Source organism: Nyctibius grandis, chromosome W (assembly GCF_013368605.1).
Source record: "Nyctibius grandis isolate bNycGra1 chromosome W, bNycGra1.pri, whole genome shotgun sequence".
Lineage (NCBI taxonomy): Eukaryota > Metazoa > Chordata > Aves > Nyctibiiformes > Nyctibiidae > Nyctibius > Nyctibius grandis.
Window position 1 is genome coordinate 24,039,625 of NC_090694.1, and position 27,568 is coordinate 24,067,192.

The 27,568-nt window shown below is 46.4% G+C and overlaps 2 protein-coding genes across 2 annotated transcripts in view; both read left to right on the forward strand.

Annotated features, from left to right (window-relative positions):
* LOC137675727 (adenosine 5'-monophosphoramidase HINT2-like) overlaps positions 1-27,568 on the forward strand; it is a 406,008-nt gene that overhangs the window by 232,784 nt on the left and 145,656 nt on the right.
* The window catches only part of LOC137675643 (unconventional myosin-Vb-like), a 193,713-nt gene that overhangs the window by 141,780 nt on the left and 24,365 nt on the right, over positions 1-27,568 (forward strand). Inside the window, 6 exon segments of the mRNA XM_068421828.1 lie at positions 12,381-12,465; positions 13,776-13,924; positions 14,725-14,844; positions 16,950-17,087; positions 18,169-18,231; positions 26,963-27,214. Coding sequence (XP_068277929.1) covers positions 12,381-12,465; positions 13,776-13,924; positions 14,725-14,844; positions 16,950-17,087; positions 18,169-18,231; positions 26,963-27,214 — 807 coding nt within the window.

Here is a 27,568-nt window from a genome sequence, read left to right on the forward strand (position 1 = left end):
TGCCAAAGCAGGGTCACCCAGAGCACGTTGCACAGGGTCACGTCCAGGTGGGTTTTGAATATCTCCAGAGAAGGAGACTCCCCACCCTCCCTGGGCAGCCTGTTCCAGTGCTCTGGCACCCTAAAAGGAAAGAAGTTTTTCCTCATGTTGAGATGGAACTTCCCATGTTTCAGTTTGTGCCCATTGCCCCTTGTCCTGTTACTGGGCACCACTGAGAAGAGTCTGGCCCCATCCTCTTGACACCCACCCCTAAGGTATTTGTAAGCATTGATAAGATCCCCCCTCAGTCTTCTCTTCTCCAGGCTAAACAGACCCAGCTCTCTCAGCCTCTCCTCATAAGAGAGATGCTTCAGTCCTCTGATCATCTTCCTAGACCTCTGCTGGACTCTCTCCAGTAATTCCTTGTCTTTCTTGAACTGGGGGGCCCAGAACTGGACACAGTTACTCCAGGTGTGGCTTCACTAGGGCAGCGTAGAGGGGGAGGATAACCTCCCTCGACCTGCTGGCCACACTCTTCCTAATGCACCCCAGGACACCATTGGCCTTCCTGGCCCCAAGGGCACATTGTTGGCTCACGGAGAACTTGTTGTCCACCATAACTCCCAGGTCTTTCTCCGCAGAGCTGCTCTCCATTCTAAAAGAGACTATGGGTGGGGGGGATCAGTATCCACCAAGTCACCATACATTTGTACAGGGGCTTGTCTGGTCTGGAAGAACCTGTGTAGACCTAGAAGATAAAATTCTCTATTTTCATGGGTGGTTTTTTTCTATTTCAGGCTATAAAGTTCTTTGAAAACTCTGTTGTACTGGAGCTAATGAGAGCCTTTGGCCCTGTTACAGACACAAATCATACTTATTTGCATTGAATGTTGTTTTCTTGCTTACTGGACTCTGGTGAACATCTTGGAGGAAGAAGTTGCATCTCAGGATCTGTGACTTTGTACCTTTACGGCTTATCCTGACCAGTCCAAAAATGTATATCAGGACTTCCCTAGCCCATTGATTTTTTTTTAAATGATAAATTTGTGTCTTTTGAGAAGTTTCTGGCTTCTTCACCTCAAGCTTTTCTTAGCCTCCACATCAACTAACAACTTCTGGATGGCAGGAGCAGTTTCTCATGAGCTGGTGTGACTCTGTTGGTGACTAAAGCTCTAGGCTGGGCCTAGCGACGGTCGAGAGCTGGATTCAGGGATGCACGGATCGGGATCGGGGGCAGCAGGAAAACAGTCAGAGTCCTCCTTGGACACCGGCCATAGCAGAAAGAGAGCAAGAGGAGAGAGCGAGACCCTCGTGATCCCCTCGCTTTATACCGAGAATGACGTGTATGGGATGGAATACCCTCGTTGGTCAATTTTGGGTCACCTGCCCTGTCTGCTTCCCCCTGCAGCTGCGACCCCCCCTTCGGCTTTTCACTTGTAAGCAGTGAGGAATTCAGCAGTGACCTTGGTTTCTCTAAGAAAAAGTACAGCAAGAGCCTTACTGCACAACATCCCTACCGGTGCCTCAGCGATAACTACAAACTTCGAGCGTTATCAGTCCTGGAAGCAGACACTGTCTGCAAAACATGTAGTTAGTTTCAGAAAGTGCAGTTACTTAGAGGAGACTTAGCTGAAAGTAAAAATCACTGAAAGGAAAATCGGCCTGGTTTAGGCCAAACCAAGACAGTGGCCCAACTCAAGGACAAGGTGGAAAGGTTAAGGAGTACAAGAGCATCCCAGGAAGAGGATGGCAGGCAGTACTGTTCCCTGCCTGTCCTGGGGAAAACGGACGGGCCTAATGCTCCCTGGGTAGTGGAGGATCCTCTTCCTCCTCCACAAGGAGCAGGAGGAGACCTAGGGGATGGGGGGGAATGGAGGCAGGTCCCTGCTTGGGGTGGCAGGCGAATCCCATCCTGACCTTCCTCCCCTCCCCACGTCCCCCTGCAGAATAGGTATGAGGTGCTGGAGCCTGAGCGTCTTCCTGAGTGTCAGGAAGACACAAATCTAGGTGAAAGACCCTCTACGGGGCTATGTAAACAGAAGCAACCAAGTAAGAGGGTTGCAACCAGCTCCAAAAAGGAGAAAAGAAAAGTAATTGTTATAGGCGACTCCCTGCTAAGGGGAACGGAGGGCCCCATATGCAGGCCAGACCCAACTCACAGGGAAGTCTGCTGCCTCCCTGGGGCTCGGGTAAGGGATGTTGCCAGGAGGATTCCTGAACTGGTGAAGGCCCTCTGACTACTACCCACTATTAGTATTCCAGGTGGGTAGGGATGAGATTGAAGAGAGAAGTGCCAGGGCAATCAAAAGGGACTTCAGGGCCCTGGGGCGTTTCGTAAAGGGGGTAGGTGCACAGGTTATATTTTCTTCAGTTCCTTCGGTGTTTGGTGAAAATAGGGAAAAGACTATGAAAGTACAACAGATTAATACGTGGCTAAGAGACTGGTGCCGTAGGTGGGATTTTGGGTTCTTTGACCACAGGGTGGCTTTCATGGCACTGGGCCTGCTTATGCCGGATGGGGAACAGCTGAGTCAGAAGGGGAAAAGGGTTATGGCCCAGAAGTTGGCAGGGCTGATCAAGAGGTCTTTAAACTAGGTTTGATGGGGGAGGGGAATAAGACCAGGGCAGCCACAAATGAACCTAGGGGTGACAGGCCTGTGTCAGGGGCAAGGCCGCTAGCCCAGCTGAAGTGCATTTACACCAATGCACGCAGTATGGGCAACAAACAGGAAGAGCTAGAAGCCACTGTACAGCAGGAAGGTTATGATGTGGTTGCCATCGCAGAAACGTGGTGGGATGACTCTCATGACTGGAGTGCAGCTATGGATGGCTATAGGCTCTTTAAGAGGGACAGGCGAAGCAGGAGAGGCGGTGGGGTAGCGCTGTATGTTAGGGAGTGCTTGGACTGTGTTGAAATTGAGGAAGATGTTGAGGATGACAAGGTTGAATGTCTATGGGTGAAGATCAGGGGGAAGGTCGGCAGGGCAGACGTTACGGTGGGAGTCTGTTATAGACCACCCAACCAGGATGAGCAGGCGGATGAGGTGTTTTACAAGCAGCTGTCAGAAGCCGCCCAGTCGCCGGCCCTTGTACTCGTGGGCGACTTCAACTTGCCGGATGTCTGCTGGAAATACAACATGGCAGAGAGGAAGCAATCTAGGAGGTTCGTCGAATGTGTGGAGGACAACTTCCTCATGCAAGTGGTAAATGAGCCCACTAGAGGAGGGGCCCTGCTTGACCTGTTGTTTGTGAACAGAGAAGGACTAGTGGGAGATGTGAGGGTCGGTGGCCATCTTGGGAGTAGCGACCACGAAATGTTAAGAGTTTTCGATAGTGGGGGAAGTAAGGAGGGGCAAGAGCAGAACTTCTGCCTTAGATTTCTGGCGGGCTGACTTTAGCCTGTTTAAGAGGCTGGTGGACCGAGTCCCTTGGGAGTTGGTCCTGAAGGGCAAAGGAGTCCAGGAAGGCTGGACGTGCTTCAAAAGGGAATTGCTAAATATTCAGGAGCAGGTTGTCCCGGTGTGTAGGAAGACAAGCCGTCGGGGAAAAAGACCGGCCTGGTTAAACAGAGAACTTAGGCTAGAACTTAAGGAAAAAAAAGAGGACCTACTTGCTCTGGAAGAAGGGTCGGGTGACTTGGGAGGTCTATAGGGATGTGGCCAGGTCGTGTAGGGAGAAGATTAGAAGGGCCAAAGCTCAATTAGAGCTTGATTTGGCTGCTACGGTCAAAGATAACAAAAAAAGCTTTTACAAATACATCAACAGCAAAAGGAGGGTCAAGGAGAGCCTCCACCACTTGCTGAATGAGGAGGGTAGTGTAGTGTCAGGGGATGAGGAAAAGGCAGAGGTGCTCAATGCCTTCTTTGCCTCGGTCTTTAATGTCAAGACCAGTTGTCCTCAAGAGACTTGGCCCCCAGAGCCTGAAGTTAGGGACGGGGGGCTGTGTGAACCTCCCGTAATCCAGGAGGAGACGGTTAGTGACCTGCTGTGCCAGTTGGACACCCACAAGGCTATGGGCCCAGATGGGATTCACCCCAGAGTAATGAAGGAACTGGTAGATGAACTTGCCAAACCACTCTCTATTATCTACCGGCAGTCCTGGTTAACTGGAGAAGTTCCAGCTGACTGGAAATTAGCAAATGTAACGCCCATCTACAAGAAGGGCTGGAAGGATGATCCAGGGAACTATAGGCCTGTCAGCCTGACCTCGGTGCCAGGCAAGGTGATGGAACAGATCATCTTGAGTGCCATTACACGGCACATGCAGGACGATCGGTGTAGAGGTTTGGTTGAGTGAGAAGGGGCACGATCCTGTGTCAGTCACTGAGTAGTCTGAGCAACCCAGGCTTTGAGCAAGGGTTAAGCCCAGAGCTAGCGACCTTGCACTCCCCTTGCACGGTGCAGAACAAAGAACCTCGTGGTGCCTGCTTCGCGGGAAGCAAAACTACATCCGGGAGGGGAGGGGGGCGGTCACGGCTCTGAATATGTAAACCTATGGACCAATCACAAGTGCGATCGGGGCGCGCGATTAACATATGCATAGTCTATATAACCACTGCTTTCTTTGTTAATAAACGAGAAGCTTCCATACTCACATTGAGATCACGTAGCTTACTCCGGACCGTTCCCCAGCACCCGCGAGCGCGCCTCCCCCGGTTTTCCCCGTACTACAACTGGTAGCAGAGGATGGTTCCCTTCGGCGTGCTCTCTCCGAGACTGCGGTAAGCAGCGAAAAGGAGGTGTTGGGAAAAAGACGGCTGGGAGCGGTGATGTTCGGGTCAAAAGGGCAGAACAGACACTGGAAGGGTTGGCCACCCAGCTCCCAGAGTTCAGGTGCTGTTCAGGTTCAAGAAAGGGCAGAGCAGACACTGGAAAAAGGGCAGGCATGGAGATAGAAGCTGTAGTCATGCTGCTTGCATATATCTTCTCTAAGAGAGGGAGCAAGACAGCGGAGAAACAGCTAATTAAGCTGATAAAGTTGGGCCAGCGCTGGGGACATTTTAAAGACACAGCGCTTGTATTTTCTGTGGAGGAATGGAGAGAAGTGGGAGACATTATGTGGGAAAAGACTGTTGAGAGGGACCCCGAGGAAGAAGAAATTAAGGAGGTGCGTGAACTCTGGCAAAACGTGATAGAGACTTTAAAAACTATGAGGGCAGAAAGAGAGGTCGCCCGCGCGGCCGCTGAGATGCGGCCGGAGCCCAACCCCCCCGCTAAAACAGAAAAACCTGGGGTTCTGGCTCGTTTCTTCGGGTTACCGGCAGTTAAGGGCATGTCGGCAAACATAAAGCCATCCCTGGCGGAGGTTCGTACGGCGGTAGAAGCGGCGAACTCCCGGGAGAAATGGCGCAGCAAGAATTTAGAGGAGGAGGTTGCGAACAAAGAACCACGTGGCGCTCCTAGGACCGCATGGCAAAGGGAGCGGAAACAGGAGGGGGAGGGGTGGTCAGCCCCTCACCCTGCTCAGCTAGCGTCCGGAGAGGGGGGGCCGGCCCCTCCCCTCCGCGCCGCCAGAGTACCCGCCCCTCCCGCCTTGGCTCTGTCAATCAAGATCGCCGAGCGCCGTTGCGAAAGTGGTCTATCCGCTAGGTTTCTCGGTTTTCACCCCGGCGGCCGGGGTTCGATTCCCGGCATGGGAATCACGTGATTGGAAAATTCTTTAACAAACAAAAGCTGCAGCTACACAGTATGGAGTAAAATCAGACGCTGTAGCAATACCAAATATACAGGTTTAGTACTTTTTTTGCCTGTTAGTGAATGTTTTACATGTGTAAGGTTTTGGTTGAGATGTTAAATGGTGGAGGAGTACTGTGGATGTGAATGTGGGAAGTAATTTTAGTCATGTGTAATTGGTTATAGGGCCTAAGTTGCAGTAATTAACTTGTTGCTGATTTATTTAATAATGCCTTGTTGCTTTGTATGCATTAATGTTTGGGTGTAAAGATTGTGTGTATATCCAACAGGGAGACACAGTATTTAAATTGACCAACCTAATGTTACAACTGCTTTGAGGTGGCCTATGACTGAAGAGCGACTGCAGATTACTAAGGGACTGGTGGAGGAACAGTTAAAAGCAGGACATATCAAACCCTCAGTTAGTCCTTGGAATACACCCATTTTTGTCATCCCTAAGAAAAGTGGAAAGTGGAGATTATTACATGATTTACGGAAAATTAATGAGCAAATGCAAGCAATGGGAGCATTGCAACCAGGTATTCCGTCACCTAACATGTTACCAGCAGGATGGCATATATTGATTGTAGACTTGAAGGACTGTTTTTTCACCATATCTTTACATCCTCAGGACACCATGAGGTTTGCCTTTTCTGTTCCTGTTATCAACAAAGCGGAACCAGCTCAAAGGTATGAATGGGTAGTTCTACCGCAGGGCATGAAAAATTCACCTACATTATGTCAGCTTTATGTGGCATGGGCACTGAAACCATTGCGCCAGCTATGGCCACAGACTATCATCTATCATTATATGGATGATATTTTGTTATGTCAGGCCGATCCTTTTTCAGAAGAAAGTCTCCACAAACTAACAACAACGTTGGCGGAGAAAGGTCTCATGATTGCACCAGAAAAGATTCAATGAACTGATCCCTGGAAATACTTAGGATGGACAATTTCGGATGCTCAAATCCGACCTCAAAAGGTGGAGCTATGTAACTGTGTCGGTATCTCGAACACCGAGATTGCCCCCCTCACCGAACTGCTGCGACGATCACACCCTGCTGACACCATACAGCTGTCTGAGACTCAACAAAGTGCGTTGCGGTCAGTCATCGCCAAATTACAAACTGCATGGTCGTCGCGACGCATTCGTGAACTACCTGTGTCTCTGCTTGTAATTAACAGTGAAAATATGGTTTGTGGTGTCATTTGTCAGTGGCAAAACAAAAAGGGGGAACTCCCCCAGGGCTACAACCAATGCCACTACAAATGCCACAATAAAGATGAAGCTTTTTGGGTGTTGGAATAACAGAAAATGAGGTAAAATCTATTGTTCAGGCATGTCCGAGGTGTGGGGCTCAGGGACCAGGCATTGGTATTGGTGTAAACCCGAAGGGTTTGGCAGCACTTGAGCTATGGCAGATGGATGTAACACATATTCCAGAGTTTGGGAGACAAAAATATGTACATGTCACAAAAATATGTACATGTCACAGTAGATACCTTCTCGAGGTTAATCTGGGCATCTGCAATGTCCGGAGAAAAGGCGCAACAGGTTTGTAAACATTTGTTGGCGTGTTTTGCCGTTATGGGGGTGCCAGAACAGATCAAAACAGATAATGGGCCAGCATACACCAGCCAAAAGTTTCGTGTATTTTTAACACGCTGGGGAGTGAAACATGTTACTGGTATACCACACTCCCCGACAGGTCAAGGGATCATCGAACGCACCCATAGAACCATAAAGGAATATTTAAGGAGACAGAAGGAGGTAGATACTGATCCAACATCGCGGTTGCATAAAGTGTTGTTTACTTTGAATTTTCTGTGTTTAACAGGGGACCGAGAAGAACCACCGGTTGTTGTACATCACCAGCAGTTGAAATTTAATAACAACACCATTATACCTCAGTTACAGGTGATTTATCGGGAACCTGCTACAGGGGAGTGGAAAGGACCGGTGCCAGTGATCCTTAGTGGCCGGGGATATATGTGCGTGGCCACTGACCAGGGACCACTTTGGGTGCCGAGCCGATCAGTAAAACCACACCTCCCCGAGAAATCGGATGGGTGATGGAACTGGTAAAAATGGTTCTTACAGGAGTTCTTGTGATTGCAGTTATATTGTTAATGTTACCATGTTTATTTTCTTGTTTGCAGAGAGCGTTAATGAAACTTGTGAATCAGGCCTGGCTTGCTCACAAACAAGAAGGGGGAATTGTAGAGGTTTGGTTGAGTGAGAAGGGGCACGATCCTGTGTCAGTCACTGAGTAGTCTGAGCAACCCAGGCTTTGAGCAAGGGTTAAGCCCAGAGCTAGCGACCTTGCACTCCCCTTGCACGGTGCAGAACAAAGAACCTCGTGGTGCCTGCTTCGCGGGAAGCAAAACTACATCCGGGAGGGGAGGGGGGCGGTCACGGCTCTGAATATGTAAACCTATGGACCAATCACAAGTGCGATCGGGGCGCGCGATTAACATATGCATAGTCTATATAACCACTGCTTTCTTTGTTAATAAACGAGAAGCTTCCATACTCACATTGAGATCACGTAGCTTACTCCGGACCGTTCCCCAGCACCCGCGAGCGCGCCTCCCCCGGTTTTCCCCGTACTACAAATCGGGGCATCGGGGCCAGCCAACATGGATTCATGAAAGGCAGGTCCTGCTCAACCAACCTGGTCTCCTTCTATGACCAAGTGACCCGCTTAGTAGATGAGGGCAGGGCTGTGGATGTAGTCTATCTAGACTTCAGTAAGGCATTCGACACTGTCTCCCACAGCATCCTCCTAGACAAACTGGCTGCCCGGGGCTTGGATGGGTGGACTCTTAAATGGGTTAAAAACTGGCTGGATGGCCGAGCCCAGAGAGTGGTGGTGAATGGGGCAAAGTCCAGCTGGCGGCCGGTCACTAGCAGTGTTCCCCAGGGCTCAGTTCTGGGGCCAGTGCTGTTCAATATCTTTATAGATGATCTAGACGTAGGGATTGAGTGCACCCTCAGTAAATTTGCAGGTGACACCAAGCTGGGTGGGAGTGTCGATCTGCTGGAGGGTAGGAAGGCCCTACAGAGGGATCTGGACAGGTTAGATAGATGGGCCGAGACCAACGGCATGAGGTTCAACAAGAACAAGTGCCGGGTCTTACACTTCGGCCACAACAACCCCATGCAGTGCTACAGGCTGGGGGAAGAGTGGTTAGAAAGCGGCCCGGCAGAAAGAGACCTGGGGGTGCTGATGGACAGCCGGCTAAACATGAGCCAGCAGTGTGCCCAGGTGGCCAAGAAGGCCAATGGCATCCTGGCCTCTATTAGGAATAGTGCTGCCAGCCGGTCTAGGGAAGTGATCGTCCCTCTCTACTCGGCACTGGTGATGCCGCACCTTGAGTACTGTGTCCATTTCTGGGCCCCGCACTTCAAGAAAGATGTTGAGGTGTTGGAGCGAGTCCAGAGGAGGGCGACCAAGCTGGTGAAGGGTCTGGAGGGTATGACCTACGAGGAATGGCTGAGGGAGCTGGGGTTGTTTAGCCTGGAGAAGAGGAGGCTCAGAGGTGACCTTATTGCAGTCTACAACTACCTGAAGGGAGGTTGTAGTGGAGTGGGAGTCGGCCTCTTCTCCCGGGCAACTAGCGATAGGACAAGAGGACACAGCCTCAGTCTTCGCCAGGGGAGGTTCAGGTTGGACATTAGGAAGCATTTCTTCTCAGAAAGGGTTATTAGACATTGGAATGGGCTGCCCAGGGAGGTGGTGGAGTCACCATCTCTGGATGTGTTTAAGAAAAGACTGGACATGGCACTTAGTGCCATGGTCTAGTTGACAGGGTGGTGTCAGGGCAACAGTTGGACTCGATGATCCCTGAGGTCTCTTCCAACCTGGTTGATTCTGTGATTCTGTAACCTATTCCACTTGCCTCTGCCTGTGTTTAATGGACTGTTTTCATTCTCATTGGGTTTCCATAAACACAAATTTTGAATTCCAGCTTGTTTCTATTTCATATGGAAACAGGAGTGTGATAAACAAGCTCAATCACTTAAGATCTAATCCTAAAAATATCTATACCCAATCTGGATTAGAAATTTTTAAATCTGGGAATAATTGTTGAGGGTTCTACCAAGTCTCTCAGTTCTAAAATATCCTCCCAGCACAGCTGTAAATATTCCAAATTTCTGTCTAGGTTTGTTTTCCAACTGTCATAACTTTATTTTCTAGGTAGAAGAGTTCATTATCAGCACCCATTAAAGAGCACTAGTGAAATAATCCCATTGCCCCTAATCTTTAATCTGATATTTATTTGAAGTGATGTAGGAATGAAGGATGGAGTTAATTTTGGTACAGAATATTAACATCACGGCTCAGTTCAGAGCATTTAAAACACCGTTAGCTCTGCGTACATTAAATTGTGTTTTCTTCACTTTCTCGTTGTATCTCCAGACTCCAACTTTCCTGTTATATAGAGAGAGATGCAGGAGAATGGATGGAGAGCGAGGGGTAGTAGGATCTTCCAGTTTCTGTGCACAGGATATGACTGCTTACAGTAAAATATTTGTTGTGCTTTTTACCCTCACCATTAGTATGTATGTGGCATGAGATATATATTCTCATTTGAGAAAATACCTTGATTTGAGCATGCTTGTATGGAAGACTGAAGTCTGTGCTAGGAGTGCATGCCAGCTGGGCTGCCTATACACTTTATCTAGCGGTAACAACAAAATTATTATTCTTAAGCACTAAAAACTTTTATTGTGTATACAGTGGTGTTAATCTTCGGTGTCTTGAGATCCTTCTGCTGTGTGTAGCTGTTTTCTAAGCCGTGGCTACGGGATGTGATGGAGCAGGCACAGGGAATCACGTTACGCTGGGGTGATGCGTCAGGTTGTTCTCCTACCTGACAGCAGCAGAATCATCCTGCTTTTAACCGTAGCAGCGTATTTCACTTCGTAGTGTGATGTTTCTGTGTTTTGAGATAACGCTGTTGAATGCATCAAAATTCTTGAGGATGAATGAAAATTACAGGATCGGTTGCTGTCAGCATCAGTCCAGCCTTGTAGTTGTGACAAGTGGCCTTGCTTCCCTTCATTTTTAATAAAGAGGTAGTGAAAAAAAAATAAAATAGTATTTTGCAGGATTTAGTTTCTGTTTTCATTAATTTTTGCTAGGCAATTGTTGGTGTTAATTGCTATATATGCTTCTGTTGTATTACCAAAGGCCCTGGTACATGCAGTGCACTACTGTACTCGAGGTTCTGCGGTAGTGTAAAGCATTTAAGTGACGATAATCTTATTACATGAAATAAAAAAAGCCTGAACTATTTAGTATTAGTACTCACATTCACTGTGTCCATGTTAACTACTGAAGTGTTGCTTGAAACAATCAGCAGATTTTTGTTTCCCCGACAGTGGTCAGTGCTGTGACTTGAAGGTAGCAATGAAGCCCATGGAGATGTGGAAATAAACCTCTGATTTGATGACCTGCTCACTTGTAAGAGTTTCACTCCTGCAGATTGTGGTCACTAAGTCCAGCTGCTCAATATTTTGTAAGATTCTTTGAAGTGCATCCTTTTCAGATCTTTAAACAGCCTTGGATAAATGGATCCATTCTTGCAATGATCCATTATCACTACTGTCTGAAAGCTAGAAGGATGAGAAAATTTGCCAAAAACCTGAGGATAGAATTAGTGAGAAGAGCATCGAGGAGCTAGTTAGCTCCAGGTACCACTGTCTGGACCACAGCTGTGGAGGGCACTTGCAGCAAGCAATGCCCAATTGCTTGGTTCCAGCGTCTTGGAGCGTCATCCTTCCGGTCGTAACATTGATTAATCAACTGACAGACTGAGATTGTGGGGGTACTCGCTCATCTTGAAAGAAAAGAGCTTTCACATCGCTCAACCTAGCGGTACGGGGATATAAGATGAGGGGCATGCCTCAAAAGGAATAAACCACAAAAATTCAAAGCAACTGTGCTGGTTCTCTGTGCTGTGCTTGGCAAGACTTACTTCTTCCCTGACAGTTTTCCACAACCCCCAGCAGGATCAAGGCCTTCGTATATCAGATGCTGTGTTCTCACGTCTAAGAGAGAGTTTCTGACTCAAGAGACTATACTGAGGAAGAGCTAATAAAGAAAAACTGGGTCCCATTTCTAAACCAGTCAGCAGGATAACAAGCATGTCTTGCTAGTTTCAATTTTCTCCACACACATATTAATGATACTGTAAATTATTTTGTGATACGTTATATAAACAAAGGAAAAGATTCATCATCATTTTGTCTTAGGTTTTCATAGTAAGAATAAGCTCCTTCCTGTCAGTACACAACCTCAGTAGTGAAAGAAATCGTTCGGGTGCAGGTGCGCTTCAAACAAATGTTTGTTCTCAAAACAGTATCTTCCTCCTCAGCATGACACCTTGGGTGTCCCTGCCCATGGCAGGGGGTTTGGAACTAGATGATCTTTAAGGTCCCTTCCAACCCAAAGCATTCTGTGATTCTGCTGAAAACATTAATTTAAGGGAGAGACACACTCAGGAAAAGCAAAGTTAGTCTCTGCTGTTGCAGCGTGGTTCTCCTACGCTTCAACTCCTGATGTACAAAGGATATCTGGCAAAACACAAGGGCATAGATCTTTTAAACAGCAAAGAAAGCCCCAACAAAGCTCCCTATCTCCAGGCAGGTGAAATATAATCCCTCTGTAGAGGCTCTGACCCTGCAGCGAGCAGTAATTCTTTGCCTTGTTTTGTAGCGCATATCCGACTTGGAAGAAGAAAACGCTCTCCTGAAGCAGGAAAAAGAGGAGCTGAATGGCAGGATCCTGTGTCAATCTGAAGGTGAGAAAAATTACTTAGCATATATAAAAATATAGCATTGTAATGCCTCCATAAAACGAGGAACTTAACTCTTCTCCCCTGAAATTGTTTTTTCCTGTGTGCTTCGCTAGTAGCTCCTACCTTGAAAAGTGCTGATCTTCCCGCACCCCTTTCCTTGGTGGTTTTTGTTGTGGTTTTTGTTGTGCAGATCATTCTGTTCGTGCTGTCCTGCTGGTGGATGGCAAGACAGGCTGGTTTAATTGGTGTAAGGATCCAAGGAACAGCACTGTTAAGGATATTGAGTTGTGACAAAGGATTTCTCTAATGTGGCAGGAGCCTGTGAGTGTTTTTTAAAGCAGAGACTTAGATGGTGAGGCGTACATAGAGGAAAGCAATCTGAGAAAATCCCAAGCCACAAAAGCAATTCTCATGCATGTATTGAGCTTTTTAAATTTTTTATCATCCTTTTCAGCTTTGATTTTGTTGCGGGATTTACAAAGAGCATCGTGCGTCATTCTGTGGATGTATCTATCACTGCTCCGTGGTACTCGTGAAGTGCCTCTTGCTCTCAGCCCAATGCAAAATAAAGGAATGAAAACAACATGTTAAAAAGCAACTTGCTGCAAATATTTCGTACGGGATGTTTTTGGAGCATTGAAGCTTGGGGAAAGCAAGTGAAGGAGGTTTATTTGGTGTTCACCCATTTAAAAGGACACATAGACTATATTTGACTGGTTTCTTAGAAAGAGGAGGGACCAGATTTGCTTCCAAAAGGGAGTTTTTAACAAAAAAATGAATTTATTTGGATGTAAAATATTTTCAACCTCTACAGTCTTACCATTGTAGATGGTTGATGATGACATGAGAAAGAGATGCTGCTGTTGATTAGCTCCTGTGCCAAATCTGGTGGTGGGAAGTAGGCAGAGAAGTTTTTAAATGCACCGAGTACCACTTCTTAAACATGAATGTATTTCCATACTGTGTTGGTCTTTTCTTAAGTGGGTTTATGGCTGGCCCTTGGGAGATGGAGCTGGCACAGTTGAGTTACGCATAATAAATCTGATGGTTTTTAGCTGCTGGAGATTTTTCTTTAACAAAAAAAAAGGCAGAGGACTCTGCTCTCTGAGCAGGAGAACTCAAGCTGTTCCAAATGGCGAGGAGACAGATCTAGATTATAATAGTCTCTAAATATTAGAGAATGCTTATATGTATTTCAAAGGTTCTTGGCAGAGAGCATTTCGTTAATTAATCACGGTTATTGCACGTATTTACGAGAAGTTCATTTCAGAGATGAAGATCATAATTTCTTTTTTTTTTCCCTTCTTTTAAAGATGAATTTGCACGAAACACAGTTGAGGAAAATATCCAGATGAAGAAAGAGCTGGAAGAAGAGAGGTCTCGTTATCAGAACCTGGTAAAAGAGTATTCGAGGCTGGAGCAGAGATATGACAACTTGCAGGATGAAATGACTATTATAAAGGTAACGAAACTGAAATTATCCCTATTTTCTCGTGTCCTGGACCTGATGTTGGTGGCTGGATGACGTGGCTCACTCATCCCCAGAACACTTAATAGAACTGACATTATCGTGCAGTTTGTGCTTGATATTTCTAAGACTAAACTTCTACACTGAAGCCGAACCATGTGTGCCTTGAGAAAGGAGCCTGGTCTTTCATGCTTCTCTGTTAACTGCATGGAGATATCACTGAATCTCAGCAAAATCTTGTTCATGCTTCTTGTTTTGCTTTTTGTTGCGGTGATGTTCGTGTGTAGGTGTTGGATTAAAAGACAAAAACCAAGAAAAAAACACAACAATGTGGCTTCAGAATTTCAAAAGCCAAAGTTTTTAGGTTCAGCTTTGCTAAAGTGTTAGAAGAACTGTTGAAAATTAGATAATAATTCGAGTGATGCTCGATTAGGTGGAAGGTTGAGCATTTAAAGGGTGCCCCGGAGGGTGCTGTGAACAGCATAATCTTGAGCTCAGATTTGTATGTTTGTACTTAACAGGCATCTGAGGTCATGAAAAGCCTTTAATTCATGCAGAATTTTTCAACTGAGCTTCTGTATCACTTCACATTTTAAACTATTCCGTTGTGTTAATCTGAATGTTGTGGTAGGGCGTAAGAGCTAGAAAACGGAATTCGCTATGAGGTGACAGCCAAGCCTTTTGTCAAGGTAACCTTAATATATAGACATATATTTGCTCTAAGAAACAATGCTATGTGAGGAATCCTTCCTTAAACATTGAATGTGTTATGTATCTGCACCTCTCCTTGGCAGCAAGCGCCGGGGCACAGGAGAAACCCATCCAACCAGAGCAGTTTGGAGTCTGATTCCAATCATCCATCCATCTCAACCTCTGAGATAGGAGACACCGAGGATGTAATACAACAAGTGGAGGTATTGATTTCATGCTACAGAAATATGTTGTTAATTGTGTGAGAGGGACCGCAGGGTTGCGATGCTGTGGCAAACGCTCATTTGTGGGGTCAGACTTCAATAGGGCTCTAAAATAATTAAATGTTGTCTTTGGGACATACCAGCTTAGAGATTGATGAAAATTCATCAAAGCGGTCAGCATTGTTACATTGACACAGTCTCCCACAGCATTCTCCTGGAGAAACTGACTGCTCGTGGCTTGGACAGAAGTACGCTTTGCTGGGTAAAAAACTGGCTGGATGGCTGGGCCCAAAGAGTTGTTGTGAATGGAGTAAAATCCAGTTGGCGGCCAGTCACAAGTGATGTTCCCCAGGTTTCGGTGTTGGGACCAGTTCTTTTCAATATCTTTATCAGTGATCTGGACGAGGGGATCAAGTGCAACCTCAGTAAGTTCACAGACGACACCAACTTGGGTGGGAGTATTGATCTGCTGGAGGGTAGGAAGGGTCTGCAGAGGGATCTGGACAGGCTGGATCGATGGGCCGAGGCCAACTGTATGAGGTTCAACAAGGCCAAGTGTCGGGTCCTGCACTTGGGGCACAACAAACCCCTTGCACTGCTACAGGCTTGGGGAAGAGTGGCTGGAAAGCTGCCTGGCGGAAGGGACCTGGGGGTGTTGGTCGATGACCATCTGAATATGAGCCAGCAGTGTGCCCAGGTGGCCAAGAAGACCACCAACATCCTGGCTTGTATCAGCACTAGTGTGGCCAGCAGGACTAGGACAGGGATCGTCCCCCTGTACTCGGCACTGGTGAGGCCATACCTCGAATCCTGTGTTCACTTTTGGGCCCCTCGCTACAAGAGAGATATTGAGGTGCTGGAGCGAGTCCAGAGAAGGGCAACGAAGCTGGTGAAAGGTCTGGAGCACAAGTCTGATGAGGAGTGGCTGAGGGAACTGGGGTTGTTTAGTCTGGAGAAAAGGAGGCTGAGGGGAGACCTTATCGCTCTCTACAACTACCTGAAAGGAGGGTGTAGGGAGGTGGGGGTCAGTCTCTTCTCCCAGGTAACAAGCGATAGGACAAGAGGAAACGGCCTCAAGTTGTGCCAGGGGAGGTTTAGATTGGATATCAGGAAAAATGTCTTCACTGAAAGGGTTGTCAAGCATTGGAACAGGCTGCCCAGGGAAGTGGTGGAGTCCCCATCCCTGGAGGTATTTAAAAGCCGTGTAGATGTGGTGCTGAGGGACATGGTTTAATGGTGGCCTTGGCAGTGCTGGGTTAATGGTTGGACTCGATGATTTTAAAGGTCCTTTCCAACCAAAACGATTCTGTGATTCTATGATCTAGTTATTCCTAGCACTGATGGCAATGACTGTATAGCGATCCTTCTCCACAAGGACACCAGAGTTCATTACCCCCTTGCCCCAAGCATTTTCATTCCAATGCATCTTCATGGATGCTTTGTTGGCCAGCACAGATGCTGTAATCAACAATCTCTTAATGCAGAAAAGAGCAGCATAAATTATTCCCTGGCTGTTGAAAATCACGTGGAAAAGGGAAATGTTTTTTGCTTACATCTGCTGGAATAGGCTGCTTTTTAAACTCCACTTTCATGACTCAAGAGCACGCATGGGTGATGAATGAATGTTCTTACTGGCAGGACCATATTTTGTGTCCCACTTCCCTTTGCTGGCTGCTGTGTTATGTTGCTTTAATATTTCTGACCTGCTCTGAGAGTATTTGTTGAAGTCAAAGTAATCAGTTTTGGCAATGCTCTAATAGAAAATATTCCAGGTGAAGCCAATTAAAAAACAACTAATAAATACTTGGCTAGAAGGGACTCGGGGCATTTTTAAGGTTCTTAGCTGTGGCCCAAATCAGCCCACTTAACTGTTGGGCTGTTAAGCACTCATGGATTTATTAAAATGAGTCGACTATTTATTGACATTAAAAATAGGTGTTTAAAATGGGGGTTTGGTCTTTGAAAGTATGTTCTTGGGATGCTCCTGTTACTGGCTCTGGCTGGGGTTGGTGCTGATGTACAGTCAGGGTGTATCTGGCACTGTGCGTGGTTATAAAACTTGACTGAGGTCTTCTCTTATTTTCCACTCTCCTGTTCTTCTCCAGGAGGTCGGGATGGAGAAAGCAGCCATGGACATGACCCTCTTCCTAAAGCTGCAGACGTGAGTGAGGGAGCTCGAGCAGGAGAGGAAGAAGCTGCAAACCCAGCTGGAGAAAAAGGAGCAAGAGAGCAAGAAATACCAGGTAAGAGATGCCTTTTCATTGATACTAATATTTCATGTTGGTCAGTGGCTTTCCTCGATTGCCTGAGGACACGTGATATAGGAATTGAGGTTTGAGAGTGACAAGTTCAAGTTAAGAGACAGCAAAATTCATCTGGGAAATGGAGAGAAACATTTTTGGCGGCTAAGGACAATTGGACAGGAGAACTGATTTTTTTAATTTTTTTTTTTTTTTTTTAAATAAACTGGTTATAACAGATTTAGGAAAGTATCTTAAGATACAAGGCGTGTCAGTGCTCAGGAGCTGTGAAGATAAAGGCCCTGGTACCCCACATCTCCAAAAACCCTCCCTTCCAATCGGTTTAGATTATTCAAGTGTTTCTTTGTAGTTCTGGCTTCCCTCCATCCAACAGTGTGTGGCATGAGCTGATAAGCACTTCACAGATTTGTCAGGCTTGTGTCCTCTGTTTGGTATCATTATAATCTGTGTGGGTTTTTTTTTAATTCTCAGTAATGAATGTTTAGGAATGTAGCTTTAAAAACGGTATAATAAATCAGAAATAGCAAGATAACTGTTAGCAGAAGGTATTCTTCCGTTTCTCTGTGTTGCAGGGCCAGGGGTATTCCTTTGATATATTCTTTCTTCCTTGTGAAAAAATATCTTCCTACAGTTGGGTCGTTTGCTTGGAAGTAATTTAAAAAAAAAAATTAAAAAATCAAGATTACTGACAGCCCAGTGGTAATTTAAGAGACAGGAGTCAGTCCTGACTTGCAACTGTAATCTGAAAATACAGCTTTCTTTAGGCACCAGCAAGCTGAACTGCTATGTTGAAGATTGTTCCCCTAATGACTGCCTTTGTTTGAAAGCTGCAGTGAGCCACAGTTGTCAAGATATTAATGAGAGATTAAACCATTTTCTTCTGAAATGGCTTCTGCCCCACTATGTGTTGCTGGGACTCCGTCTAATGGCAATTAATAACATTATTATGGTTGAGCTGGCCAGCAGCGCTGGCTGTCGATGGAGGCATGCCTAGCCATCCTGTGTCACGTGCCAGTTCCCCTGGCTGCTTTTAAATATTAATTTATCATTTTAATCCATACAGGTAATTGAAATGAAGACCGAAGCGTCTTCAGACCATGAAGATTTCACATACAACAGTCTGAAGGTGAGTGAGGAGCTCCTACTTAGGTCTGTAACCTATTGCATGGCTCCAACGGCCCAAACTAACTCTCTGAACATGGCAATAACCCTAAACCTACTGTAATCGGTTCTGGCAATTAGAGATAGCAGTTTGAAAGCTGTACCTCTCCATCAGTTGCTTGTCCTGGGGTGGGCTCATAGATGTTTCTCTCTGGGGCAACATCTGTTCTGATCTACCTCTTTGAGTCTTCCCACAGCAATAACAAGCCCACTTACACTGAAGGGTGCTTTTTCCCACATATTCCCACTGGGACTTCTTTGGGTTTCCTTTGACGTGACGCTGCAGGTCTCGGCAGTTTGCACACAGTAGGTGTGAATTCTTACGACTGAAGCCCAATATGTTTCTTGTTTCAGGCTCTGACTCTGCTTCTTATCTGCTTTCCTTCCATTCCCAAGGTGCCACTCAGGTCAAAACCAAATAAATCTGCTGCATGGATTGCAGCAATAGCCTCCATCTTCCAGCAGCAGTGCTGGTTGACCATAGTAGTCTCGTATCTTCCCAGCTATTACCCTACCCTGCAATTCATCTTGTCCCTAAGCTCTAAATCCTTACAGTTCCGCCTCCATCATTTTCTCCCTATGACGTACAGAGCAAATGAAGCCTGCTAGGCTTTTATTGCAGCTTGGGTGGGTTGTGTCCTCCTGCTCTAACTGTACCCAAATACTTCTGGTCTTGACTGTTAGGCCAATTCTTACATCCTGCTCATCCTTGGAAAACCAGTTTCTAGGCTAGGTTTTGTAAGGAGGGGGTTTTTTTGTTTGTTTTGGTAGTGCAGGCCTACAGTTCAGATGCTCCTTCTCTCCCAGTCATCTTAACAAATCATATCATAGAATGGTTTGGGTTGGAAGGGACCTTAAAGATCATCTAGTTCCAACCCCCCCTGCCATGGACAGGGACACCTTCCCCTAGACGAGGTTGCTCCAAGCCCCATCCAATCTGGCCTTGAACACTGCCAGGGAGGGGGCAGCCACAGCTTCTCTGGGCAACCTGGGCCACTGTCTCACCACCCTCACAGGAAAGAATTTCTTCCTCATATCTCATCTAAATCTCCCCTCTTTCAGTTTAAAACCATTCCCCGTCATCCTATCACTCCATGCCCTTGTAAAAAGTCCCTCTCCAGCTTTCCTGTAGCCCCTTCAGGTACTGGAAGGCTGCTAGAAGGTCTCCCCAGAGCCTTCTCTTCTCCAGGCTGAACAGCCCCAAGTCTCTCAGCCTGTCTTCATAGGAGGGGTGCTCCATCCCTCTGATCATAAAACTGAAATCCAGAGGAATATATGTCAGCCAGGATAACATCACACTAAACCATCTGACAGTAGTAATACCTATTTTTTGCTATCATAGAATACTTCAAGTTGGAAGAGACCGATAAGGATCATCATTGTTATCTGCTCAGAAGGATGCAAAAAAGTAGAAATTAGAGATGGAAAGGATGTATGTTCAACCCTCACTAAGAGCATACCTCTAGCAGTAGCTTTTTCTGGCACTTATTCCATCCAGTTTTTAGTCTCCAAGCACGATATTTGTGTGGCACATGCTAGACAAGCTGTTTGTGATTGAGGGAAACCCTGCCGAGTTTCATTAGTACCTCTGCACAGCCCATTGGAGTAGAAGCGTGGCAGGAGCTTGAAGATCATTGCCTAAGTGTCTTCCAGTTGGTTGAATGTGACTATGGAAGTTTGAAGTTTCTTGACCTTGTAAAGCAAAGTGAAGTTGCAATTTGGAAGGGGGAAAACCCAGCAGATGAGAATCGCCACCTCTTAAATGGCTTTTGGAGTTCTGACTTCTGTGTGAGTTCACAAATTGTGTTTTCTTCAAGTTTTAACCCGGGAAGTTCAGAATGGAAATATTAATTTTAGGTTTTCCTACTTTCTACATTCCTAATACACTAATAAACATAGTCCTACATATCTAAGAAACTTTAATAACTCTCTTGATACCATTTCATAGGAATAGGTAGCAGATGTTACAAAAAAAAACAGAGTTCTTTAACCTTTAGCCTAAACCAGGTGGAAAACGAACTTGCAAGGAAACACATCTCGGTTAGTTTTTCATGGCGTTGCACTGCAAGAGTTTCTCTTTAAGGATTCTCCAGCACAAGGTTCTTGCTAGAGTTGCAGGAAAATGAGCTGAGGGTTGCAAGAAGGAACAACCAGGTCTAAGAGCTTGCTTTAACGCAGTGCAGACCTGCACAGACCAGCTGTAGCACATGATATTTTTGGGTACTAGCACGTTGGGTGAACGTCACTCTAGGAAGAGCTGAGGTCCCTGTGAAAAGCAAGGAGCAATTGCTTCAAATGCTGTAGTGAGAGGAAACCAATTTTGTGTTTCCTATAGGTGGGTTGGCCTGAGAGGAACCACTGAAAAAGAGACACAAATCCAGCTCACTGGTGTTTTTCCCACTTTTGAACATACGACACTGCTTGAAGTCTCCTTCTGCCATGAAGGAGTGACTTACTGCTGATTTTGAGTGCTGCTTTTCCCTCATGACAGCTGCTTCTGTGACTATAACAAAGCTCTTCCTCTCTTCTCTTGATTTCTCCTGCTAATTTGTATCTCAAATATTTATATTGTCTCTGGCTCCTTCAAGAGTCTTGTGTAATTAGATTTATTTTTCCTTTTTTGCCAGCTTCAAAAGTCTTTTTCTTGGGGAACTAGGCTGAGGTATCTAAAAGCTTACATGTAGCAAACTCTTCCTGTGGATGCTCTTGAATGGTCTCTGAGATACCAGCTTATGGAGGAGGAAGGGATCTTGGCTTTGATGCACCACTGATGCACTATCTGTTGGAATCTGAGACTCCTCAGCCAGTTTAGAAAGGTTTAGAAGGTTGTTAGAAAGGCGGCTGCAATGTCTTTTCTGAAACCAGTACTTTTCCTTGAAATGAATATGAATTTTGACCTAGGTGAGGTGTGAAGACTGTTACTGATTCAGCTGAACAGTTCGTCGTCGTGTAGGAGTGTTGCACTGGATGGGGGAAGAGATGCTTGGATAAGGTCATGAACGACCCAGGGTTTGGTTTGGATAAATATGAGGATAAATATGTGTAAATACAATAAAAGGTACAAATGTAAATATAAGTATATACATTTTAAAGTGATACATACAAATATCAGTTTGGATAAATGTAATCAATATGGTTATTGTTGAAGAGCAGGTTTTGTTGGGGGTTAAGGATGTTTGAGTCTTGTTCAGTACTCGGTGACCTGAGTCTTCACTGCCTTCTGTTCACTTCTGGATCCTATTCAAGATATTTTTGACATGCACAGCCCCTTGAGTAGGAGAATACAAGGTGTGGGTGTTAGTGGATGGCCGTGCAGGGTTGGGTTTTGCGGCCAGCACACGGTCTGCTACTTCATATGTGTCTGCTGTCAGCCAGCTTCATATCTCAGTATGATTGTCCTGTACTGTCACGGCACCCACGGTGACAGGGATTTATTTTTGGGATTAGCTTTTGGTGGGGAGCCTGTTCTTGGTGCAGATTTTGATGGAGGGAAGTGAGTGAGGCACAGTCCTTCCTTAGAGATGCTCATTTGGATAAGGGTTGGTTGTTTCTTTTTGTAGTGCTGAGAAGGAATGTGAGAGACTTGGGCCAACACTGAGATATTTACAGCAGGCATAAATTGTGTGTCCTTTGTAATGGATAAATAGTTTTCAGTAGATGCTGTCCCAAAATATGATCAGCCATGATGGTTAGCCATGATGGTTAGCCATGATGCAGGGCTGGAGGGTTGTGAAACATCTCCATGGTGGGAGATGTGTCCCTGAGTCACAACTGTACATCAAAAAGTTCATCAGTGAAAAATGTATTTTCTGGCTTGTTTCTTGAGGCTGGAAAAGTGGGAGTGGGAGTGAAAGCCCCAAGGAGTCCTTCCCCTGACTCTCTGTTCCTAGCAGGAGCACAATGAATAATTTGATTTCTCGCCCTTCGCCTAGCTGGGATGTTTGTTTCAGCCCTTGGACTTGAAATGAACTTCGAGAGGATTTTATTTTCTTTTCCTGTTGAGTACCAGAAATAGAAGAGAGGGCAAATTCCTGGCATGGCATCACTAACCTCTGATTTACACAGACTCATACTTCACCCAGCCCAGCTATATACGCCCTTTCCTAAAGAGTGAGGCTATTTCCATCACTGTTAAGGTTTGAGTACCCCGTTCACACCTCCGTAATGCTGTACGTGTTGGGACAAGTGGGAGTTCAAGTTCAGGATGTTCCGACTGTGTAACTTGTCAAATAAATCGACGCTATTGGAAGATGCAGAAGAAAGAGCATTTGTCACAGTGCAAGTAGAAATCTCCCTTCCCATGTTCAAAGCATTTTATTTTGTCTTCTGTTCTGCCATCACTGGTGCTGGTGCAAAAAAGGGGGTGTACAGGCAGGCGATGATAGGCATCTCGCCCACGTCTATATTTTAACATTGCTCCACGAAATGCACCAAGAAAGGAATAGGGAATGAATTTAAATGGAATCAAATCCAGTTGGCTGCCGGTCACAAGTGATGTTCCCCAGGGCTCAGTGTTGGGGCCTGTTCTCTTGAATATCAATGATCTGGACGAGGGGATCGAGTGCGACCTCAGTAAGTTCGCAGACAACACCAACTTGGGCAGGAGTGTTGATCTGCTGGAGGGCAGGAAGGCTCTGCAGAGGGATCTGGACAGGCTGGATCGATGGGCCGAGGCCAACAGTATGACGTTCAACAAGGCCAAGTGTTGGGTCCTGAACTTGGGGCATGACAACCCCACGCACTGCTACAGGCTTGGGGAAGAGTGGCTGGAAAGCTGCCTGGCGGAAAAGGACCTGGGGGTGTTGGTTGATGGCCAGCTGTATATGAGCCAGCAGTGTGCCCAGGTGGCCAAGAAGACCACCAACATCCTGGCTTGTATCAGCACTAGTGTGGCCAGCAGGACTAGGACAGGGATCGTCCCCCTGTACTCGGCACTGGTGAGGCCGCACCTTGAATCCTGTGTTCACTTTTGGGCCCCTCACTACAAGAAAGATTTTGAGGTGCTGGAGCGAGTCCAGAGAAGGGCAACAAAGCTGGTGAAGGGTCTGGAGCACAAGTCTGATGAGGAGCGGCTGAGGGAACTGGGGGTGTTTAGTCTGGAGAAAAGGAGGCTGAGGGGAGACCTTATCGCTCTATACAACTGTCTGAAAGGAGGCTGTAGCGAGGTGCGGATCAGTCTCTTCTCCCAAGTAACAAGCGACAGGGCGAGAGGAAACGGCCTCAAGTTGTGCCAGGGGAGGTTTAGATTGGATATCAGGAAAAATGTCTTCACTGAAAGGGTTGTCAAGCATTGGAACAGGCTGCCCAGGGAAGTGGTGGAGTCCCCATCCCTGGAGGGATTTAAAAGCCGTGTAGATGTGGTGCTGAGGGACATGGTTTAGTGGTGGGCTTGGCAGTGCTGGGTTAATGGTTGGACTTGATGATCTTAAAGGTCCTTTCCAACCAAAACGATTCTGTGCTTCTAAATGTCAGCTCTGAAAGGAGCCCAGGTCTTGGGCTCTTGGAATAGGGTTGTCGGTTATAATTTTCTTTCCTGATCTTCCTGGCTTTGTTTCTAACTGGAGCACGGCTTGGTATGACCAGTCCCTGGAGTTCTGAGTGTGGCTGACCCACTGAAAAAAAAAGGAAAAGGAAGGGGGGGGGGGGGGGGGGGGGGGGGGGCAAAGGAGGAAGGAAAATAAAAGAAAAGGAGGGAGGGAAAAAAGAAAAAAGAGGGGGAAAGAAAAGGAAGAAGAAAAGCAGGGGTTTTATCCAGCAAATAACAAAAATCACCGAACAGCTATTTGTGTAGAAATGCAGTTAATCACTTTCTTTTTACCTTTCTGCCTCTGAGCATGATCAGAAGAGAGTGGAAAGCGAGTCAATGGTTTAGCCATGTGACAAGAAGAGTTAAACCCAGTTTGGTACAGATTCCTCACCGTGCGCGCACTTTTCAAACTATTATTTTAAAAACCAGTTACAGAAAAGCTGGTGTCTCATACGCTCCCTCTGCTGAGCTGTGGTTGATGTGGAGGAATTGCTGGATCAAATGCACTTTTTATCTTTTTTTTTTTTTTTTATTTAATGACAGATGGTATGAAGTACCTGACTACGCTCCATTACTGATGGTGTTTGTTCAGCTAGGAGTCTGTCCAGATGTCAGATCAGCTATTCTGTTCACACCGCCGCTGTGATAAGGCATGCTATTTATAATTTGTAAGGATTTCTAATTATAGCACCCATTTCCTATGGAAACAAGGTTTACACAGCTGTGCTAGCTACGTACTGTATAAATTCTATAAATAATTGCCCCCATCCTCCCCAGCTATTTTCAGATTCCTTAGCTCACCTCAGCCAAAGCTGATAATGAAGCAGATATCCCATAGATAAGAGATATCGTGCGAGAAAGCTGTGGAAAGGGTCAAAAGGCAGCGGGAAGAAGGAAGGACTTGGATCTCAGTGAAGAAAGAGCTTGTGCTATTGTAGACACTAGAGAATCCACGTGGATGGGGGTCGGTCCCTAGGAAGGAGCTGACCCCAAATCAGCCAGCGACCAGACTTTGTCAGCTCGCTTGCAGATGTCTCAGTTTTTACCATGTGGTAGTTGGATACGGATCCCATTGGGTTTTGGCACGGTCCAAGAGACCTGGGTGCACGGGGACAGGAGGGAGCAATCCTGGGTGCCACCATGCAGTGGGTGGTGATGGAGGATCCAGTGCAAAGAGAAGGGGAGTTGTTGGGATTTGGGCTGTGAGCAGGACCCCAGGAGTCTGGCTCCCTCCCCATCCATGACCCATAGCAAAGACTGCACCATCCACAGCAGCAAAGCTGCTCTTAGAATCATAGAATCACAGAATCATTTTGGTTGCAAAGGACCTTTAAGATCATCAAGTCCAACCGTTAACCCAGCACTACCAAGTCCACCACTAAACCATGTCCCTTAAGCACCACATCTACACCGCTTTTAAACACCTCCAGGGATGGTGACTCCACCACTTCCCTGGGCAGCCTGTTCCAATGCTTGACAACCCTTTCCATGAAGAATTTTTTCCTGATATCCAATCTAAACCTCCCCTGGCACAACTTGAGGCCATTTCCTCTTGTCACAGAATGAATCACAGAATGGTTAAGGGTTGGAAGGGACCTCTGGAGATCATCTAGTCCAACCCCCTGCCAAAGCAGGGTCACCCAGAGCATGTTGCACAGGGTCACATCCAGGCAGGTTTTGAATATCTCCAGAGAAGGAGACTCCACAACCTCCCTGGGCAGCCTGTTCCAGTGCTCTGTCACCCTCAAAGTAAAGAAGTTCCTCCTCATATTCAGATGGAACTTCCCATGTTTGAGCTTGTGCCCATTGCCCCTTGTTCTGTCACTGGGCACCACTGAGAAGAGTCTGCACCCCTCCTCTTGACACCCACCCCTAAGGTATTTGTAAGTGTTGATAAGATCCCCCCTCAGTCTTCTCTTCTCCAGGCTAAACAGACCCAGCTCCCTCAGCCTCTCCTCATAAGAGAGATGCTCCAGTCCTCTGATCATCTTTGTAGCCCTTCACAGGACTCTCTCCAGTAATTCCTTATCTTTCTTGAACTGGGGGGCCCAGAACTGTCCTGTTGCTTGTTACCTGGGAGAAGAGACCGACCCCCACCTCACTACACCCTCCTTTCAGGTAGCTGTAGAGAGCGATAAGGTCTCCCCTGAGCCTCCTTTTCTCCAGACTAAACAACCCCAGTTCCCTCAGCTGCTCCTCATCAGACTTGTGCTCCAGACCCTTCACCAGCTTTGTTGCCCTTCTCTGGACTCGCTTCAGCACCTCAAGGTCTTTCTTGTACTGAGGGGCCCAAAACTGCACACAGGATTCGAGGTGCGGCCTCACCAGTGCCTCTTGACCCAGCTGGGATGCTCCAGGTGGCCTTTGGGTGCTGGCAAAGGGCTGCCAAATGTGGTGTTACCACTTGTGAACTAAGCTTTGTGGTGAAATACTGAAGTAAAGGGTGTCTTAGCTGATGTAGTTTTACTCTTCTGTTTTTTAGTCATGCAAAAGCAAATAAGCCCTTCAGTTGTCTTGGCAAACATGGCGATGCTCATGCATCGTTATTCATGAGAAGCAGTTGGCGTCAAGCTTGTCCAGTGTTGCCCCTGCCTGTCAATGCCAGCAGCTGACACGACATCAGGGCGAGAAAATCCTCCAACTGCAAACATCGCACCGGGGTTGGGGGAATGACAAAATGTATGAGAAAAGAAGCTGTAGTAGGAATTCACACAGCTGTAGCTCACCCAACAGGACGTCTGCCATGATGAAAGGTTGTGTAAATCAGTGTCTTCCACCTTATTTTAATGAATACCAAAAACTAGTTAAAACATTTTTGGATTTGTGGTGATTCCTTGCTTGAGAAGGAAAAGGGGTGGAGAAGAAACAAACCTGTTTGGCTTCTCTAACGGGTTGCTTTTGTGTTTAAAAATAGTGTCAACAAATAAAAAATTATCTCCCCCGTGTCACCCTGTAGCGTTGTTATTAAATGGCAACAGGCTACTGAGTACAGCAAAAATCTTTTCTGAGCCACGTGTGGCTGGACAGGCAGCAAAATCCAAATCCTGGCATGAATTTGATCGTTTGGCTGTGATCATCGGTGATTGAGTTACCTTAGAGGCATCTTAGAAAAGGATGAGGCATTGCAAGACAGTTTATCTCAACTTGTTAATGGCTTGGTATTTTCCAGAGGCAAGAGCTGGAGTCAGAGAACAAGAAGCTGAAAAATGAACTGAATGAGCTGAGGAAAGCTATTGTGGACCGAACAACCCAAAACAACTCGTGCAACGATATTCAGGATGGTTATAACCTCTTACTGAATCAGCTGAAATCGGCCAACGAGGAGTTGGAAGTGCGGAAGGAAGAGGTGCTCATCCTGAGGACGCAGATTATGAAGGCAGCCCAGCAAAAAGAGATGGGCAAAAACATGGTAATTGAGAGGGTAATGATTTTTTTTTTACCTTTTCCTGTTCTGTTGCTGAAAATTCACCGCCTGCCTGAGCGATGCCATTTCTGCTTTGGTAGGCAGGGTGGCATCTCTGGGTGACAGCATGGTGCGCAGAGGTTATAGGAGATTCTGCCTATGGATAAGATATAGAATCACAGAATCGTTTTGGTTGGAAAGGACCTTTAAGATCATCAAGTCCAACCATTAACCCAGCACTGCCAAGCCCACCACTAAACCATGTCCCTCAGCACCACATCTACACTGCTTTTAAATCCCTCCAGGGATGGGGACTCCACCACTGCCCTGGGCAGCCTGTTCCAATGCTTGACAACCCTTTTAGTGAAGAAA